This window comes from Oncorhynchus nerka, linkage group LG22 (genome assembly GCF_034236695.1).
Source record: "Oncorhynchus nerka isolate Pitt River linkage group LG22, Oner_Uvic_2.0, whole genome shotgun sequence".
NCBI classification, from domain to species: domain Eukaryota; kingdom Metazoa; phylum Chordata; class Actinopteri; order Salmoniformes; family Salmonidae; genus Oncorhynchus; species Oncorhynchus nerka.
Window position 1 is genome coordinate 25,347,137 of NC_088417.1, and position 19,417 is coordinate 25,366,553.

Sequence of the window (19,417 nt, forward strand, 5' to 3'; positions counted from 1 at the left end):
AGTCTTGTGTGCGGTTGCTCGGCCATGGAAACCCATTTCATGAAGCTCCTGACGAACAGTTCTTGTGGTGATGTTGCTTCCAGAAGCAGTTTGGAACTCGGTCATGAGTGTTGCAGACGATTTGTACACACTACACTCTCCAGCACTCGGCGGTCCCGTTCAAGCTCATTGTGTGGCCTACCACTTCGTGGCTGAACAGTTGTCGCTTCTAGACGACAACTAGCTGAATTGCACAAAAAGGACTTCACAGGCAAGGATATTATATTTGTCGGATCAGCAAGTACTTCAAGGAGAGCGGCTCAATTGTTGTGAAGAAGGCTTCAGGGCAGTCAAGAAAGTCCAGCAAGCGTCAGGACTGTCTCCTAAAGTTGATTCAGCTGCGGGATCGGGGCACCACCAGTACAGAGCTTGCTCATGAATGGCAGCAGGCAGGTGTGAGAGCATCTGCACGCACAGTGAGGCGAAGACTTTTGGAGGATGGCCTGGTGTCAAGAAGGGCAGCAAAGAAGCCACTTATCTTCAGGAAAAACATCAGGGACAGACTGATATTCTGCAAAAGGTACAGGGATTGGACTGCTGAGGACTGGGGTAAAGTCATTTTCTCTGATTTTCCCGGATGCCACAGACAAAGCTTGTCCGGAGAAGACAAGGTGAGAGCTACCATCATGTGTCATGTTGTCATGCCAACAGTAAAGCATCCTGAGACCATTCATGTGTGGGGTTGCTTCTCAGTCAAGGGATGCAGTGCCCTAGACCACTGCGCCACTCACAATTTTGCCTAAGAACACAGCCATGAATAAAGAATGGTACCAACACATCCTCCGAGAGCAACTTCTCCCAACCATCCAGGAACAGTTTGGTGACGAACAATGCCTTTTATTATTTTTATTTGACCCCTTTTCTCCCCAATTTTGTGGTATCCAGTTGTTAGTAGTTACTATCTTGTCTCATCGCTACAACTTCCGTACGGGCTCGGGAGAGACGAAGGTCGAAAGCCATGTGTCCCCCGAAACACACCAACCAAGCCGCACTGCTTCTTAACACAGCGCGCATCCAACCCGGAAGCCAGCCGCACCAATGTGTCGGAGGAAACACCGTGCACCTGGCGACCTGGTTACCGCGCACTGCACCCAGCCCACCACAGGAGTCGCTAGTGCGCGATGAGACAAGGATATCCCTACCGGCCCTCCCTATACCAGGATGATACTAGGCCAATTGTGAGTCGCCCCACGGACCTCTCGGTCGCGGCCGGCTGCGACAAAGCCAGGGAGCGAACCCAGAGTCTCTGGTGGCTCAGCTAGCACTGCCCTAGACCACTGCGCCACTCTTCGCATCAACTTCATGTAATTGTCAATAAAAGCCTTTTACACTTATGAAATGCTTGTAATTATACTTCAGTATTCCACAGTAACATCTGACAAAAATATCTAAAAGACACTGAAGCAGCAAACTTTGTGAAAATTAATATTTGTGTCATTCTCAAAACTTTTGGCCACGACTGTAGACGCTGAAGGCAGATATGAGACATATGGTTCACCTAGTGGGCATTTAAACAATGACTTGCATTATCTGACCAGATTACTGCAGTGAGCCTGAAAACAAAAAGGTATCACCATGGGCTAGCTAGACGCAGGCTTCAGAAGACAGCTTGGAGCGTGTTATAGTGGTCAGCTTAAACACCATATAGCCTGGGTCCCCAGAACTGTGAAGGTGACATGATTCAATGAAATTCTTAAATAAAAACAATTGACAATTCTCATAATTGTATTTTTTGGTCTTTCTTGAAAATAAAAAAAACAAAAACACATAAAACATTACAAAACAGATTCAGTAACTGAGGTGACATCTTGTAAAGGCACTATAGACGAGCAAATCAAAGACAATGATATATTGGTAAGTTCTGGTGGAGCCTTGAGGTGACTAGCAAACAATGTCAAGTTCTGGCTTCCTTAAAACAGAGCATCTCAAATGTGTATTTTCTTCCAATAGCGCTATTCTAATTCTAATCTATTTAATCCATTCAAATAAATCCAGGATAAAAGTTTAAAACCTGTTAAAGTCTGTAGCTCTTGGTGTGGTTAAACCCAAACCAATAACAGAAAGGAATCTGTAGAAATGTTCAGGTGTGATACATACATTACGTCTGTCTGCACAATGGCTTTAGTATTTGAATCCGCGTTCAGCTAATAGAATTAAACACAAACACGCTCACATGCATACAAATGCTCTCGCTCCATCACTCACTGTCGGATGGAGTCCGAATAGTTGTAAATTGCTTCCTTTCCTCAAATCCTTTCCTTTGTGACCAGAAATAGATGAACTGTCATGACAGGTCTGAGTCATCCTGCTAGGGCCAGTACTTGAGTTGAACTGAAATTGGTGCCTGTACTCATTTTGGGTGCCAGATACTTTTTAGCTAATGGGAACAGGAGCTCAAGCAGTAAAACATTGGAGGTGCCTGTACTCAGGTCCGGTGAAGTAAAGCACTGTTCAGGGTCTCATCGTTTCCTTTCTCTTGGACCATTGGCCTAAGACCTTTAGGACTCAAGTCTGTGTCACATCTTCCATGGGCAAAGAACGTGAATAATGTTTTCGTGTTGGATATCAGACATCTGAGACAGAGGTTTAAAACTCAAAAAGGCCAATTTTCCCATAATACGAAAATGGCCAACAGACAAATGTTAACACAGCATCCCCCAGAGAAATAAATGCATCCTAGCAACATTACCAAAAACAAGCAACGAAAACAATTGTTCTGCACAGCATTGTGTGTTAAACTCAAGTTACCTGTTTGTGTGAAATTAACTTGTTCCTTTCTTTTAATGTTTCACATTAAGAGATGGCATCAGTCATTCAAAATTGCAGTTTTTTTTCTTTCTTTTGTAGTTCATTAGAATTTTTCTTTTTGATGATTTTGCATTAGTCACGGAAGGTAGATTGAGCTCGTGTTATTTCTTCTTTTACACTGAGAACATTAAGAACACCTGCTGTTTCCATGAGACTGACCAGGTGAATCCAGGTGAAAGCTATGATCCCTTATTGAAGGATTTTCAAGCCTTGAGACATGGATTGTGTACGTGTGCCAATCAGATGGTGAATGGGCTTGGCAAAAGACTGTCTTTGAACGGGTTATGGTAGGTGCCAGGCGCACCGGTTTGTGTCAAGAACTGCAACACTACTGGGTTTTTCACGCTCATTGATTTCATTGTGTATCAAGTATGGTCCACCACCCAAAGGACATCCAGCCAACTTGACACAACTGTGGGAAGCATTGGGGGGAGTCAACATGGGCCAGCATCCCTGTGGAATGATTTTGACACCTTGTAGAGTCCAGGCCCCAATGAATTAAAACGGTTCTGAGGGCAAAGGGGTGTGCAACTCAATATTAGGAAGGTGTTCCTGGTGTTCATACACTCAGTGTATATACACACACACACATTCAACTCAATATGGATCCCAACAGCAAAACAAATTCAAACTCCCTTTGCACCACTTAATAGAGTTAGCTATAAAAATTGCAAGGCAGTACACAAAACACAACTTAGCCGTCAGACACAAGATATGCAGCAGAGTGAGTGAAGGACTCTTGGACAGCATCATTCAAAACAGGAATAGTCAGCAGTAGGAATATTCCCTTCATCCTGTTCTGAACACACCTGGTGTTGTTTTGTAGTTGGGCTTCAGATTCACAGTATGCTTGGAAAGGAAGGAAGAACAGCTGACACGAGACACCAGAGAGCGTCATCACCAACTGGAGTGTGAATGCATATCTACGATCTTCTGACCTGAAGAGAGAAGCAGAGAAACAGTTGATTAAATACACAGTAATAATACGTACTGTTGGTCTATCAACACATAAAAGTACTTCTACTGACAGGGGGTATTATCCTAATTGACATGAAGCTATTGCCCACAGCGAACCTTCCCCGCCCAACAAAATATAAATACCCTACCTGCATTTAAATATTTCCTGACTAGAAATTGTAACCATTATGTATTCTAGTGTCAGTGCTGTTTCCCAGTGTTCATTCCCATCCATATTGACCAGAGAGAATATGATATGGAGGATGTATTTAGTACTCACAGTGTCATCACTTTACCACTGGGGGGGAACATAGCTGTAGGTGGGCACGCCTGGGTGTCGATATGTGGGCATTGTAACTTGGTGGGGGGTCGGGGAGTGCGTCAACAAAGTTCCTGGAGAAAGGAAGGAGGTGGGAGAGGTCCGGAAATTAGAGCAAAACCCATTTATTTAACACTGTTGCGACCAGATTATATACATAAAAAAAAAAAAAATTAAAAGGTAAAGCATTAAAAAAAAAATCTAAATGGAACTCGCCGGCTGACATGGCCATAGTGGTCCCTGCTATCATCCCCGTGGCTACGCCGTTGTGGGGGCGGGACTGGTGATGCATGGGCGGGGCATACATGGCTGCTGGCATCCCATTGGACTGGACCACTGTAGTGTGATGAATGACATGGGGTGGGGCTGCGTACAGAGGCTGTGTGTAGTAAGTGCCTTGCTGCTGAGAGAGAGAGAGGTCAAAGTGTTAATAGGTACAGTTTTATGAAACAGAATGTAATATTTTAAACTGTATATACAGTTGAAGTCTGAAGTTTACATACACCTTAACCAAATACATTTAAACTCAATTTCACAATTCCTGACATTTAATCCTAGTTAAAATTCCCTGTCTTAGGTCAGTTAGGATCACCACTTTATTTTAAGAATGTGAAATGTCAGAATAATGGAGAGAATCTTGTATTTCCTTCATCACATTCCCAGTGGGTCAGAAGTTTACATTCACTCAATTAGTATTTGGTAGCATTGCCTTTAAATTGTTTAACTTGGGTCAAACGTTTCATGTAGCCTTCCACAAGCTTCCAAATGGTTGGGTGAATTTTGGCCCATTCCTCCTGACAGAGCTGGTGTAACCGAGTCAGGTTTGTTGCTTCAATATATCCACATAATTTTCCTGCATCTATTCTGTGAAGTGCACCAGTCCCTCCTGCAGCAAAGCACCCCAAAAAGTACAATCTTTGTCCCCATGTGCAGTTGCAAATCGTAGTCTGGCTTCTTCCTTGCTGAGCGGCCTTTCAGGTTATGTCGATATAGGACCCGTTTTACTGTGGATAAAGATACTTTTGTACCCGTTTCCTCCAGCATCTTCACAATGTCCTTTGCTGTTGTTCTGGGATTGATTTGCAGTTGTCGCACCAAAGTACGTTCATCTCTAGGAGACAGAACGCGTCTCCTTCCTGAGCGGTATGATGGCTGCCTATCAGAAGCTTCTAAAGCCATGACATCCTTTTCTGGAATTTTCCAAGCTGTTTAAAGGCACAGTCAACTTAGTGCATGTAAACTTCTGAGCCACTGGAATTGTGATACAGTGAATTATAAGTGTAAGTAATCTGTCTGTAAACAATTGTTGGAAAATTACTTGTGTCATGCACAAAGTAGATGTTCTAACCGACTTGCCAAAACTGTAGTTTGTTAACAAGAAATTTATGGAGTGGTTGAAAAACGAGTTAATGACTCCAACCTAAGTTTATGTAAACTTCCGACATCAACTGTAACTGCCTTAATGTTGCTGGACCCCAGGAAGAGTAAATACCAATACTAAATGTCAGTGCCACAGTGAGACAAGCACAACTACAGCAGCAATAAGCAGCAAGCTAATGTGGATCTGAATTATCTAAGGCAGACAGATATTATTACATTCCGTCTGACCTATGTAACTGTTATGACCTTGTAACAATGCAGCGATAAATACCAATTCTGCAGTACAACAAATAAGATAAACAGGTTCAGTTACATCATACTACTTCAGACGGTAGAGGCAGATGATCTCAGTTGACTAACTGACTGACCTGTGTGTAGGGGTTCTGTTGGGGGTAGGTGCTCCTCACAGGGAAGACTGCTGCAGGATAGAGGTTGGGTGATGAGGAGTAGGGTGGGACAGCCCCCGTGGTGGGCGAGCAGGTCATTTTAAAAGGAGTGCCCGGAGCGTAACCTATAAGAGAGGGTTTCAGAGATATAAACACACAACAAGGAGAGGCGTTGTTAACACACCGTCTAGGGTATTACACATTACACCCCCAAAAAAAATCCAATTTTAGGCCTTTGTCCATAGGCAGGGTTCCCCAACTGGTGGCCCATGGGCCGAATTTAGTCCGCCATTGGTTTTATTTGGCCCACCACGTTCTGAGCAACAACAATATATACAGTTGAAGTCGGAAGTTTACATACACTTAGGTTGGAGTCATTAAAACTCATTTTTCAACCACTCCACAATTATCTTGTTAACAAACTATAGTTATGGCAAGTCGGTTAGGACATCTACTTTCTGCATGACACAAGTAATTTTTCCAACAATTGATTACAGACAGACATGGCTTTAGAAGCTTCTGATAGGCTAAATGACATGATTTGAGTCAATTGGAGGTGTACCTGTGGATGTATTTCAAGGCCTACCTTCAAACTCAGTGCCTCTTTGCTTGACATCATGGGAAAATCAAAAGAAATCAGCCAAGACCTCAGAAAAAAAGGACCTTGTTTCCTCCAGCATCTTCACAGGTACAAAAGTATCCATATCCACAGTAAAACAAGTCCTATATCGACATAACCTGAAAGGCCGCTCAGCAAGGAAGAAGCCACTGCACATGGGGACAAAGATCGTACTTTTTGGAGAAATGTCCTCTGGTCTGATGAACCAAAAATAGAACTGTTTGGCCATAATGACCATTGTTATGTTTGGAGGAAAAGGGGAGGATTGCAAGCTGAAGAACACCATCCCAACCGCGAAGCACAGGGGTGGCAGCATCATGTTGTGGGGGTGCTTTGCTGCAGGAGGGACTGCTGCACTTCACAAAATAGATGGCATCATGAGGAAAGAAAATTATGTGGATATATTGAAGCAACATCAAGACATCAGTCAGGAAGTTAAAGCTTAGTGGCAAATGGGTCTTCCAAATGGACAATGACACCAAGCATACTTAAAAAGTTGTTGCAAAATGGCTTAAGGACAACAAAGTCAAGGTATTGGAGTGGCCATCACAAAGCCCTGACCTCAATCCTATAGAATATGTGTGGGCAGAACTGAAAAAGTATGTGCGAGCAAGGATGACTACATACCTGACTCAGTTACACCAGCTCTGTCAGGAGGAATGGGCCAAAATTCACCCAACCATTTGGAAGCTTGTGGAAGGCTACATGAAACATTTGACCCAAGATAAACAATTTAAAGGCCATGCTACCAATTGAGTGTATGTAAACTTCTGACCCACTGGGAAAGTGATGAAAGAAATAAAAGCTGAAATAAAATCATTCTCTCTACTATTATTCTGACATTTCACATTCTTAAAATAAAGTGGTGATCCTAACTGACCTAATACAAGGAATTTTTACTAGGATTAAAATGTGAGGAATTTGAGTTGAAAATGTAGTTTAAATGTATTTGGCTAAGGTCTATGTAAACTTCCAACTTCAACTGTAATATACACACACTACCAGTCAAAAGTTTGGACACCTATTCATTCCAAGGTTTTTCTTTATTTTTACTATTTTCTACACCATGGAATAATAGTGAAGACATCAAAACTATGAAATCATGTAGTATCAAAAAAAGTATTAAACAAATCAAAATATATTTTATACATGACATTTTTCAAAGTAGCCACCCTTTGCCTTGATGACAGCTTTGCACACTCTTGGCTTTATTTCAACCAGCTTCATGAGGTAGTCACCTGGAATGCATTTTAATTAACAGTTGTGCCTTGTTAAAAGTTAATTTGTGGAATTTCTTTCCTTCTTAATGCATTTGAGCCAATCGGTTGTGTTGTAACAAGGTAGGGATAGTATACAGAAGATAGCCCTATTTGGTAAAATACCAAGTCCATATTATGGCAAGAACAGCTCAAATAAGCAAAGAGAAACAGCAGTCCATCAGTACTTTAAAACATGAAGGTCAGTCAAACCAGAAAATGTCAAGAACTTTCAAAGTCTCTTCAAGTGCAGTCAAAAAAAACATTAAGCACTATGATGAAACTGGCTCTCCCGAGGACTGTCACAGGAAAGGAAGACCCAGTTACCTCTGCTACAGAGGATAAGTTCATTAGAGTTACTAGCCTCAGAAATTGCAGCCCAAATAAATGCTTCACAGAGTTCAAGTAACAGACACATCTTAACATCAACTGTTCAGAGGAGACTGCGTGAATCAGGCCTTCTTGGTCGAATTGCTGCAAAGAAACCACTACTAAAGGACACCAATATGAAGAAGAGACTTGACTGGGCCAAGAAACACAAGCAATGTACATTAGACCAGTGGAAATCTCTCCTTTTGTCTGAGGAGTCCATATTTGAGATTTTTGGTTCCAACCGCCGTGTCTTTGCGAGATGCAGAGTAGGTGAACGGATCATCTCTGCACGTTTGGTTCCCACCGTGAAGCATGGAGGAGGACGTGTGATGGTGCTTTGCTGGTGACACTGTGATTTATTTAGAATTCAAGGCACACTTAACAGCATGGCTACCACAGAATTCTGCACCAATAAGCCATTCCATCTGGTTTGCACTTAGTGGGACTATTGTTTGTTTTTCAACAGGACAATGACCCAAAACACACCTCCAGGCTGTGAACGGGCTATTTGACCAAGAGGGAGAGTGATGGAGTACTGAAAAACCTTTGAATGAGTACATTTATCCAAACTTTTGACTGGTACTGTATACCACGGGTATGACAAAACATGTATTTCTACTGCTCTAATTATGTTGGTAACCAGTTTATAATAGCAATAAGGCACCTTGGGGGCTTGTGGTATATGGGCAGTATATACCACAGCTAAGGGCTGTATCCAGGCACTCCGAGTTGCGTCATGCATAACACTAAGGTTGTGGGTTCAATTCCCAGGGATCGCATACAAAAACAATCTATGCACTCACTGTACAAGAGTAGGCTATATGCAGCTCTCTGAAAGGGACTGATAACTTACCTGTGGGGAAGGCTGGGTGGTTGGCTCCAGGGTGGTACATGTTGGGAGTGTAAGCAGGGCCAGCCGAGTACCCCCCAGGAAATCCAGCTGCAGGGTCAAAGGTCATAAGTGACAAGAAAATCAGAAGCGTCAGACATACATTAAGAGAAACAGTGTGTGTTAATTACCCCCTGGTCTGTTTGGGTGGTATACATTTCCCAATCCATTACACACTAGTTACACTGCTTACCTGGGTATCCTACTAAATGTCCCTTAGGGTTGACATAGGGGACCCCTGTTGGTGCAGGGTTGTACACTGGGTTCATAATGCACTCCTTTCAGATACTGCAACAAAGACAAGACACATTGTTGAGAATATGTATTCAGATTGTAAAAAATAGTATTTTATTCCGTGGCTATATAACTAGATAACGTTACATTGATCAATGATTTTTGTCATTCATAATTAGCTATCATACGGCGCCTTTTCGCTTGATGCCTGTGGTTAAACGTAATGGGACCCTTGCCTTGATTGCAGCAGTAGCTAACGTTAGCAAGCTAAATGTATGTTGGTTATCAAAATATAAAATGCCTAGCGTAGCTAGCAAGCTAGATTTAAACAAACTAGATTTAAAACATGTTATTGTCCGTCTGTGCTGATAAATTCCATCAGGTAGCTATACTAATTTAGCTAGCTACCTAACAGACATGCGTTTATCAATAGGCGATGCAGTAACTCCACAAAAACACAAGGGCCGGGCGTTTAGCATCTAACGTTCTCTATGTATCGTGTACTGGCTCTTCCAGTCAACCTTCAACTATCTCTTCGTCTTTGCCAATATTGGCAACAGGTTTAACAATAGATGTCAACTGTGATGTTTACCTCTAGTTTTCAATGATACAGTTGTAATTCTCAGTTTCCGACTGCTGTTCTTTGGCTCGACTCTTTACTTTTGGGTATTGTATTTTGGTTCTCACTGTCTGGTTGAGTTGACACTTTTTTATGCTTGGCTCACTGCACACTAAAATGATCCAGCAGCTGGCGTCACTTCCGAGTACAGCTTGTGGCGCTTTCATGAAAACTGGGATCTCAGGAAAAACAAGGTAAAATCATGACGTTTAGTGATCTTTAGGTCGGAAAGTCGGAGGCATCTTGAAGGCATTGATATCGTAATTCAGGGATTTCCAAGTTCCCAGTTGTTTTGAAAGCTGTATGAAGCTCATCTTGCCCATGTCACATGATGTGGTACTGTATAAAATGTTGACTTTCGCTTTACTGTCTCTGGGTCTGGGACGGCATTTATGTGAAACATTTTATACACCATTATATAACTCATATATCCCAAGTAGAGTAAAGAAAACACTGATGCATATAGGCAACGTCTGTCTGGAACCAAATAATTACGAAGTTGTACAAGTTATCATATTGGACCTGTTTAGGTGCTGGCATTGCTCAGCAATAAATTATTCATACAAAACCGGTATCAAATCTCAAAGAAGCATTCTTGCATCCATCGAATAACAATTCTAACCATGAGTATTACACTATTATACAACGGGTTGGTCTAATCCTGAATGTTGATTGGTTAAAAGCGCATTCCAGTCGGTGTCTATTCCACAAATTTCCACCGGCTAAATATATGACCTTAACCCTCCTGCTGTGTTCTGGTCGAATTGGACCGATTTACAAGTTTTCTCTCTGAAAAATGTAGTTTTTAAAAAATCGGATTGTCATAAGGTTCCATGACTTTACACACACAGGGCATCTGAACACACAAAGTACATTTTGATGATTTCATTAAATTTGGGGTGTTTTATTTAACTTTTGTACACCTGTGGTGTTCCCGGTCATTTTGACCAGTCATTAGAAATGAATGGGTGGGACTTCAAATAGTGTATAAAATTGAGTTCAGGCACATGCCCATTCATCAGATGGACACATTTCCTCTCCCAGACCCCCACACGCATGTGTGTTTGAGCACATACACACACCTCACTCCCCTTCTTGGCTTCCTTGGCAACCCCCAACCCCCAAGGGAACCTTTCCCCAATATAATATTTCCCCCCACGGGAACCACACCTGTTGACATTCTCACAAACAATCGCAACATTGTTTCAATAGTATATGGAACTTTTCTCACAGCTCTGGTATATAAAGCTTTTTTGAGGCCTTGCTCACAATTCATTCTGTGGCAGCACAATGACCAAACTTTATACTGTATGTGAGGCTCTTGGTCATATCTTTGATCATGACACTGGTGAGGAGGAGAGAGGCCTTGTTAAACTTTGACACAAAGTAGTCTGTGATAAATAGCACAATTTGTTTCATCTGAGTATTTGTTATAGTCAAAATAATCCATACATTATGCTTTTTTTTTTCTTCTCAAAAACGAGTTGTATGAGCTCAGGTCAATGAGGCCTACAGGCCATAAATAGCAAATAGAAGTTCAAAACAAGTAATGTTCACAAGAACTTCAGTTGATAAAAAGATTTAACACAACATTAGGTGTTAATATATGTATTATTATGGATTTATAGCTGGGGCGGTCATTTTGGACCCGGGAACACAGAATTAATTAACATGAAATGAACATAACAGGACGGTTAAAATGCCTATTTACTCTGTTCCATCTGACTGTGCAATCGACTGTCTCATCAGCCCAGACAGGGAAATTATTAACTTGATCTCCAATATAAAAAGCATATAGACATTATCACATTTCTTTTAGTCTAACATTCAGCCAGTCGAAATCATGAATCAGCTGGCATCATTTTCATGGATATACACAAAGAAATGTAAATTGAAAAAATGTAAAACGAAGTGCAGATAGATAGTTTGCGGTCTTTCCAGCTTCAGTTTGACGTTTTTGTGTTAGCTGTTTTGTTGGTTAGCTCTTAGCTCCTCTGAACAACGGTGGCCTAACGAGAAAACACATTTTCTATGCCAGGCGAAATCGTGCCTCATTAGCTTATTGTTATGGATGTATCCAAATAAATGTCACTAGAAAACAGGTTAATTAAACAAATGCAGCTACTGTTATTCTGCCTGCACTGTTTGAAGTTAGCCGTAGTTGGCTAGTTGGCAAGCAAGGGATAAGAATGTTGCTAGCCAGTATAGCGATAGAACATTTAGAACCTACGACTGGGTCGCGTCCATAGATACAGAACAAAAAGACTGAACGTCTGGGTTTTGTCTGTGGCAACCGAACCAATTGAACGACCAGCCGGCTTGGGTAGCAACCATAGATTTGTTTCGGGACTATATCTTGTGGAAGGAAGAAATAGTATGAATAAATTCATCAAAATAACGTTTTTAATGAACATCTGTCAATCATTATTTAGCAGCTGACGTGAGGAAAATATTTAAACGTGTTAACCCTCGCAGGGCTGTAGGCCCAGACGGCATCCCCAGCCGCGCCCTCAGAGCATGCGCAGACCAGCTGGCTGGTGTGTTTACGGACATATTCAATCAATCCCTATCCCAGTCTGCTGTTCCCACATGCTTCAAGAGGGCCACCATTGTTCCTGTTCCCAAGAAAGCTACGGTAACTGAGCTAAACGACTACCGCCCCGTAGCACTCACTTCTGTCATCATGAAGTGCTTTGAGAGACTAGTCAAGGACCATATCACCTCCACCCTACCTGACACCCTAGACCCACTCCAATTTGCTTACCGCCCGAATAGGTCCACAGACGATGCAATCTCAACCACACTGCCCTAACCCATCTGGACAAGAGGAATACCTATGTGAGAATGCTGTTCATCGACTACAGCTCGGCATTTAACAACATAGTACCCTCCAAGCTCGTCATCAAGCTCGAGACCCTGGGTCTCGACCCCGCCCTGTGCAACTGGGTACTGGACTTCCTGACGGGCCGCCCCCAGGTGGTGAGGGTAGGCAACAACATCTCCACCCCGCTGATCCTCAACACTGGGGCCCCACAAGGGTGCGTTCTGAGCCCTCTCCTGTACTCCCTGTTCACCCACGACTGCGTGGCCACGCACGCCTCCAACTCAATCATCAAGTTTGCGGACGACACAACAGTGGTAGGCTTGATTACCAACAACGACGAGACGGCCTACAGGGAGGAGGTGAGGGCCCTCGGAGTGTGGTGTCAGGAAAATAACCTCACACTCAACATCAACAAAACTAAGGAGATGATTGTGGACTTCAGAAAACAGCAGAGGGAACACCCCCCTATCCACATCGATGAAACAGTAGTGGAGAGGGTAGTAAGTTTTAAGTTCCTCGGCGTACACATCACAGACAAACTGAATTGGTCCACCCACACAGACAGCATCGTGAAGAAGGCGCAGCAGCGCCTCTTCAACCTCAGGAGGCTGAAGAAATTTAGCTTGTCACCAAAAGCACTCACAAACTTCTACAGATGCACAATCGAGAGCATCCTGGTGGGCTGTATCACCGCCTGGTACGGCAACTGCTCCGCCCACAACCGTAAGGCTCTCCAGAGGGTAGTGAGGTCTGCACAACGCATCACCGGGGACAAACTACCTGTCCTCCAGGACACCTACACCACCCGATGTCACAGGAAGACCATAAAGATAATCAAGGACAACAACCACCCGAGCCACTGCCTGTTTACCCCGCTATCATCCAGAAGGCGAGGTCAGTACAGGTGCATCAAAGCTGGGACCGAGAGACTGAAAAACAGCTTCTATCTCAAGGCCATCAGACTGTTAAACAGCCACCACTAACATTGAGTGGCTGCTGCCAACACACTGACTCAACTCCAGCCACTTTAATAATGGGAATTGATGGGAAATGATGTAAAATATATCACTAGCCACTTTAAACAATGCTACCTAATATAATGTTTACATACCCTACATTATTCATCTCATATGTATACGTATATACTGTACTCTATATCATCTACTGCATCTTTATGTAATACATGTATCACTAGCCACTTTAACTATGCCACTTTGTTTACATACTCATCTCATATGTATATACTGTACTCGATACCATCTACTGTATCTTGCCTATGCCGCTCTGTACCATCACTCATTCATATATCTTTATGTACATATTCTTTATCCCCTTACACTTGTGTGTATAAGGTAGTAGTTTTGGAATTGTTAGTTAGATTACTTGTTGGTTATTACTGCATTGTCGGAACTAGAAGCACAAGCATTTCGCTACACTCGCATTAACATCTGCTAACCATGTGTATGTGACAAATAAAGTGTGATTTGATTTGATTTAGGAACCAGTTGTATAAAAGTGATAATGTCCTCGAAGCAGGTGTTTTGGAGGATATGGCACCCGTGCCGATATCTTCCAAAAAACGCCTTCGAGGGCATTATCACTTAATTAGGGCAACCCACAAAATAGAAATTGACCATGTGAACAGATCTAGGATCAATCAGTAAATCATACTACAAATTTGAGGATGGACTCTTAGGGATAAAAATCTAAACTGCCTGTAGATCAGCTGCGAGGGCCGCTGTATGACCGACAAAAGGTCCTAACAGGTACACAAAGTAAAATACACCTATTATAATTTAAGACAAAACGTTGATCATGGGATTATCTTTGTCTCCTTCTTTATAATTGAAGATGGCGGATCAGAATAAATATTTAATTTATAAATATATGATTTATCATTGCCATACAAAAATGTCCGGGACCTGACTGGATTTCGCGTTTGTTTCCACTTTGCCAACCGGGTCTGGGTCCATCGAATTAAATGCCTGACAATATCACCGCCGTGATTTAGCTAGTATTTAGAAATGGTGCATTTTAATACATTTTAGTTAACAATTTATGCTGTAAAACACTGTTCATCGGTCGTTATTCTCAATTTAGCAAATTATGTCGGGAGCGGCCGCCGGAGGGGCGTCCTCTTGCATCGGCGCAGCCGCTGCCAGTTGTAGCTCAGCTGGGTCGTCCTATGTTGCAGCGGGCGGGGAAGTGGGAATAGCAGGCAGGCTACCTAGTCGGGTTCTGGAGCATGTGTTCTCCTATCTGGACTTGTATGATTTGATGCGGTGCTCGTTGGTGTGCTGGCACTGGAACAACTGCCTCGCCGATGAGAACAGCGAGGTGTGGCGGAGTCTGTGCGCTCGCTCTCTTAGTGAAGAGGCACTGCGCTCCGACATTCTTTGCAATCTGACAACATACAAGGGAAAGGTAGCAGCTACTAGCTAAGCTAATAACGTTTGTTTACTATTTGAATACCGAAGTGAAGGCCTATAGCTGTTGTTACAGATTTGGATTTCAATCCAGAAGATACCACATTGTGAAAAGATCACAAACCCAATCAGCACACATTAACTTTCCATTCAATCATAGCCTAGGCTACTCATCAATGGTATGAGTCTCCCTGTCTGTCATGCACAGACTAGTGGCTAGCCGTCTATACACACACGCCCAGTTGTTTATATATGCAGCAACGCCAGCATTAAATACGATCCATAAGCATGGTGCAATCATTTCCTTGAATGAGATAATATTTTAAGTCAAATGGAATAGCAATGATTTTTGGTTGGCATGCATGTTGATTCTGCTCTCAATCACTTGGATTTATGTCCTCTTCAAAACCCTAGCACATCTTTGTCTGCCTCTCCTGCAGCTCAAGTCCTACCTGCACGCTCTGAGTTCCCACGACTGCTCACGCAACGTCTACGTGAAGAAGAACGGTTTCACCCTTCACCGCAACCCCATCGCCCAGAGCACAGATGGAGCCCGCGGCAAGATCGGCTTCTCTGAGGGCCGCCATGCCTGGGAGATCTGGTGGGAGGGGCCCCTGGGGACCGTGGCAGTGATCGGCATTGCCACCAAGCGTGCTGCCATGCAATGCCAGGGCTATGTGGCCCTCCTGGGCAGTGACGACCAGAGCTGGGGCTGGAATCTGGTGGATAACAACCTGCTCCACAATGGGGAGGTGAACGGGAACTTCCCTCAGTGCAACAACGCACCCAAATACCAGGTAGGTTAACGTTTTTCTTCTGGGTCGTATTGATAAGTGCACACCATAGCAAAATGTGTTGCAACGGAAACGACAGCTAAGCCGTGAGATTAGTGCCAGAGTTCAGGGACTTTGTCATCATGGGGTGGGTATAGGCTGCAGACAGGAATAGACAACATATCTGTATGCATCAACAAAAAATGTTCAATTGAAGTTCTAAGCCATTGTTTTAAACTGATGACCCATCCCAATTAAGTGATTCTAGTTGAAATATTATAAACATTTATTGGTGGGATGAGTTAGGCCTGTGCAGTAGAATACATGTCAAGAAGAACGCTACCTTAAATTAGAAGTTCTCTCAACAGTAATCATGTTAAATTGTAGCGTGAAAGAGAAGCCATTCCCTGTATTGTAGCTGTTACTTATTGTTATATTACTTTCTAGTGTAATGGTGTCCGTCCACAGATCGGGGAGAGGATACGAGTGATTCTTGACATGGATAACAAGACCTTGGCCTTCGAGAGAGGCTTTGAGTTTCTGGGAGTGGGCTTCAGAGGGTTGCCTAAAGCCTGCCTCTTCCCGGCTGTCTCAGCTGTCTATGGCAACACTGAGGTGACCATGGTCTACCTTGGCAAGCCTCTGGATGGATAGCACCGCCACAACACCCGCTGGTGCCACGTCACATCAGGTGTGCCAAGGATAATGACTGATGGTTGACACCGAGAGGATTCTAAACGAACATTCCACAACCACAGGAATGGACTACAAAATCAACATGGATGAGAGTGAACTATTGATGGACAAGAGGGTTTGACTAGGTTTTTGGGAAGTGATAATTGATGGGGGGTGGGGGACTGGGGGCTGTTTCAAAGGTGTTTCTGACTCAACGTGGATCCTATCCACTTCAGCTGCTGGACCATTTTATTTACAGTACAGGAGGACTTTACTAGTTTTTTAATGTTATTTTATGAAGTAACAACACTGAGTCCTGTACATGCGGACGGTTTTATGAGGCAAAACCAAATATGAACTGTGGCAAATAAAGACAAATCATAACGTGTGTGTGACAATGCAAGCTGTAACATTTCTAGAGTACACGTGTAACTGCCATGGATGGAACAGCAAGGGGGACACTTCAGAGGACTATACCGTATGGGACACTTGGAAAAGACTGCTTCAGTAGAAAAGCTAGTCATTGCAGTATAACTGAAACGTCTCCTCTCTTCAGATACATTGTATAGGAGAGCAGAAGTGAGGAGACCATGCTACTGTGAATCCATTTTAATTGTGGTGGTATTCATCATAGTATTTCATGATATTTATTTATAGGTTTTAATTCGTGGTACTATTGAAGAGGTCATGGAACCTTCAAAATAAAGTCTACCTGGTGCCAGTCTGTAATTGATTGATTGAGTGTTTCATAATGCTTCCACAAGAGGGCAATCATTGACTTCTATATTCTATATAAAATAAGAACCACCCAATGATATTTGTTGTGAAATCTGTGAATGTATTGTCATTTTTTTTAAATTGTATAAACTGCCTTAATTTTGCTGGACCCCTTGGCAGCAGCAGCTAATGGGGATCCATAATAAATACAAATAGGACATTATTTGACTTACTTCCCAAATTGAAAGCCAACTTTCAATGTCTCTAGTCATATTGTACTCTCCCTTTTATCTACAATCAAATGATTTCTGTTTTGTCTGACTTTCTCATACAATTGGTGTTTGTGGGCTGAGTTAACTGCAGCACCATGTAATTTCCTATGCCCCAGGTGACAAGTGTTGGCAGGTTTCTGATATAAACTGAACAAAAATATAAATGCAACATGTAATGTGTTGGTCCCATGTTTCATGAGCTGAAATAAAAGATCCCAAGAATTTTCCAGACTCACAAAAACCTTATTTCTCTCAAATTCTGGAACACATTTGTTTATATCCCTTTGCCAAGATAATCCATCCACCTGACAGGTGTGGCATATCAAGAAGCTGATTAAACAGCATGATCTTTACACCTTGTGCTGGGGACAATAAAATGCCACTCTAGAATGTGCAGTTTTGTCACAATACAATGCCACAGATGTCTCAAGTTTTTGGGGAGCGTGCAATTGGGAAAGTGACTGCAGGAATTTCCACCAGAACTTTTGCCAGAAAATGTCATGTTAATTTCCCTACCATAGGCTGACATCAGCAAACTGCTCGCCCACACAATGCCATACACACAGTCTGGCATCTGCCCGGTACAGTTGAAACCGAGATTCATCTGTAAAGAGCACACTTCTCCAGTGTGCCAGTGGTCATCGAAGGTGAGCATTTGCCCACTGAAGTCGGTTACAACGCAGAACTGCAGTCAGGTCAAGACCCGTCCCAGGGAAGCTCATCTGCTTGCTCGTTGTCCTCACCAGGGTCTTGACCTGACTGCAGTTCTGCGTCGTAACCGACTTCAGTGGGCAAATGCTCACCTTCGATGGCTACTAGCACGCTGGAGAAGTGTGCCCTTCACAGATGAATCCCAGTTTCGATTGTACCGGGCAGATGCCAGACTGTGTGTATGGCGTCGTGTTTGGACAACAAACACAATTGCATTTTATCGATAGCAATTTGAATAGACAAAGATACCGTGACAAGATCGTGAGGCCCATTGTCGTGCCATTCATCCGCCGCCATCACCTCATGTTTCAGCATGATAATGCACAGCTCCATTTCGCAACAATCTGTACACAATTCCTAGAAGCTAAAAATGTCCCAGTTTTTCCATGGCCTGCATACTCACCAGACATGTCACCCATTGAGCATGTTTGGGATGCTCTGGATCGGCAGCGTGTTCCAGATCCCGCATATATCCATCAACTTCGCACCGCCATTGAAAAGGAGTAGGGTAATGTTCAGTTCTATGCGAAGGATATGTGTCACGCTGCATGAGGCAAATGGTGGTCACCAGACTTGTTTTCTGATCCACAACACTACCTTTTTTCTAAGGTATCTGTGACCAACAGATGCATATCTGTATTCCTAGTCATGTGAAATCCATAGATTTGGGCCTAATACATTTATTTCAATTGACTGACTTCCTTATATGAACTGTAATTGCTGCATGATATGTTTATAATTTTGTTCAATATAGTTTGCGACAATAATGTACCAGTTTGTCAAGCTTCCTAGGTGTGTGTGTGTGTGTGTGTTTCAACCACATGAAAGCTTAGCATGTCATTGGGGTTCTACCTCAATGCTGCGCACACACTTTTGATGAGGGAGCATTTAATTTTTGTATTTTATTTAACCAGGCAAGTCAGTTAAGATCAAATTCTTATTTACAATGACGGCCTACACAGGCCAAACCCGACGACACTGGGCCAATTGTGCGCCGCCCTATGGGACTCCCAATCACAGCCAGTTGTGATACAGCCTGAATTCAAACCAGGGTGTCTGCAGTGATACCTCTAGCACTGAGATGCAGTGCCTTAGACCTCTGCACCACTCGGGAGCCCATGAGGGATGTCTGTGTTTGTAG

The 19,417-nt window shown here is 43.0% G+C and overlaps 2 protein-coding genes across 4 annotated transcripts; one reads left to right on the forward strand and one right to left on the reverse strand.

Moving 5' to 3' along the window:
- Nucleotides 1-1,746: 1,746 nt before the first annotated feature.
- On the reverse strand, nucleotides 1,747-10,217 carry LOC115105037 (myelin-associated neurite-outgrowth inhibitor-like). Of its 2 annotated transcripts, none has more exons than XM_029626574.2 (7): nucleotides 9,852-10,217; nucleotides 9,219-9,313; nucleotides 8,990-9,076; nucleotides 5,872-6,014; nucleotides 4,340-4,526; nucleotides 4,085-4,197; nucleotides 1,747-3,785 (listed from the first exon to the last, which is right to left on the reverse strand). In XM_029626574.2, exons 2-6 carry the CDS (start codon nucleotides 9,292-9,294, stop codon nucleotides 4,097-4,099), a joined length of 594 nt encoding a protein of 197 aa, XP_029482434.1. In that variant the 5' UTR covers nucleotides 9,295-9,313; nucleotides 9,852-10,217; the 3' UTR covers nucleotides 1,747-3,785; nucleotides 4,085-4,096. The 2 variants fall into 2 exon arrangements, with proteins under 2 accessions (XP_029482434.1, XP_029482435.1); XM_029626575.2 differs by having other exon boundaries at nucleotides 4,340-4,523; nucleotides 9,852-10,215.
- Nucleotides 10,218-14,089: 3,872 nt separating this feature from the next.
- fbxo45 (F-box protein 45) lies at nucleotides 14,090-17,789 on the forward strand. Of its 2 annotated transcripts, none has more exons than XM_029626573.2 (3): nucleotides 14,090-15,126; nucleotides 15,569-15,925; nucleotides 16,370-17,789. In XM_029626573.2, exons 1-3 carry the CDS (start codon nucleotides 14,809-14,811, stop codon nucleotides 16,553-16,555), a joined length of 861 nt encoding a protein of 286 aa, XP_029482433.1. In that variant the 5' UTR covers nucleotides 14,090-14,808; the 3' UTR covers nucleotides 16,556-17,789. The 2 variants fall into 2 exon arrangements, with proteins under 2 accessions (XP_029482433.1, XP_029482432.1); XM_029626572.2 differs by having other exon boundaries at nucleotides 14,095-15,126; nucleotides 16,349-17,789.
- Nucleotides 17,790-19,417: the final 1,628 nt, after the last annotated feature.

Excerpts from the sequence above, each read along its gene's own strand:
- LOC115105037 (XM_029626574.2), bottom strand. The coding sequence starts at position 9,294 with ATGAACCCAGTGTACAACCCTGCACCAACAGGGGTCCCCTATGTCAAC. Across the intron at positions 9,077-9,218 it reads ACATTTAGTAGGATACCCAG|CTGGATTTCCTGGGGGGTAC; the intron begins GTAAGCAGTGTA and ends TTGACCCTGCAG. Across the intron at positions 6,015-8,989 it reads CCACCCAGCCTTCCCCACAG|GTTACGCTCCGGGCACTCCT; the intron begins GTAAGTTATCAG and ends CCTCTCTTATAG.
- fbxo45 (XM_029626572.2), top strand. The coding sequence starts at position 14,809 with ATGTCGGGAGCGGCCGCCGGAGGGGCGTCCTCTTGCATCGGCGCAGCC. Across the intron at positions 15,127-15,568 it reads TGACAACATACAAGGGAAAG|CTCAAGTCCTACCTGCACGC; the intron begins GTAGCAGCTACT and ends CCTCTCCTGCAG. Across the intron at positions 15,926-16,348 it reads ACAACGCACCCAAATACCAG|TGTAATGGTGTCCGTCCACA; the intron begins GTAGGTTAACGT and ends ATTACTTTCTAG.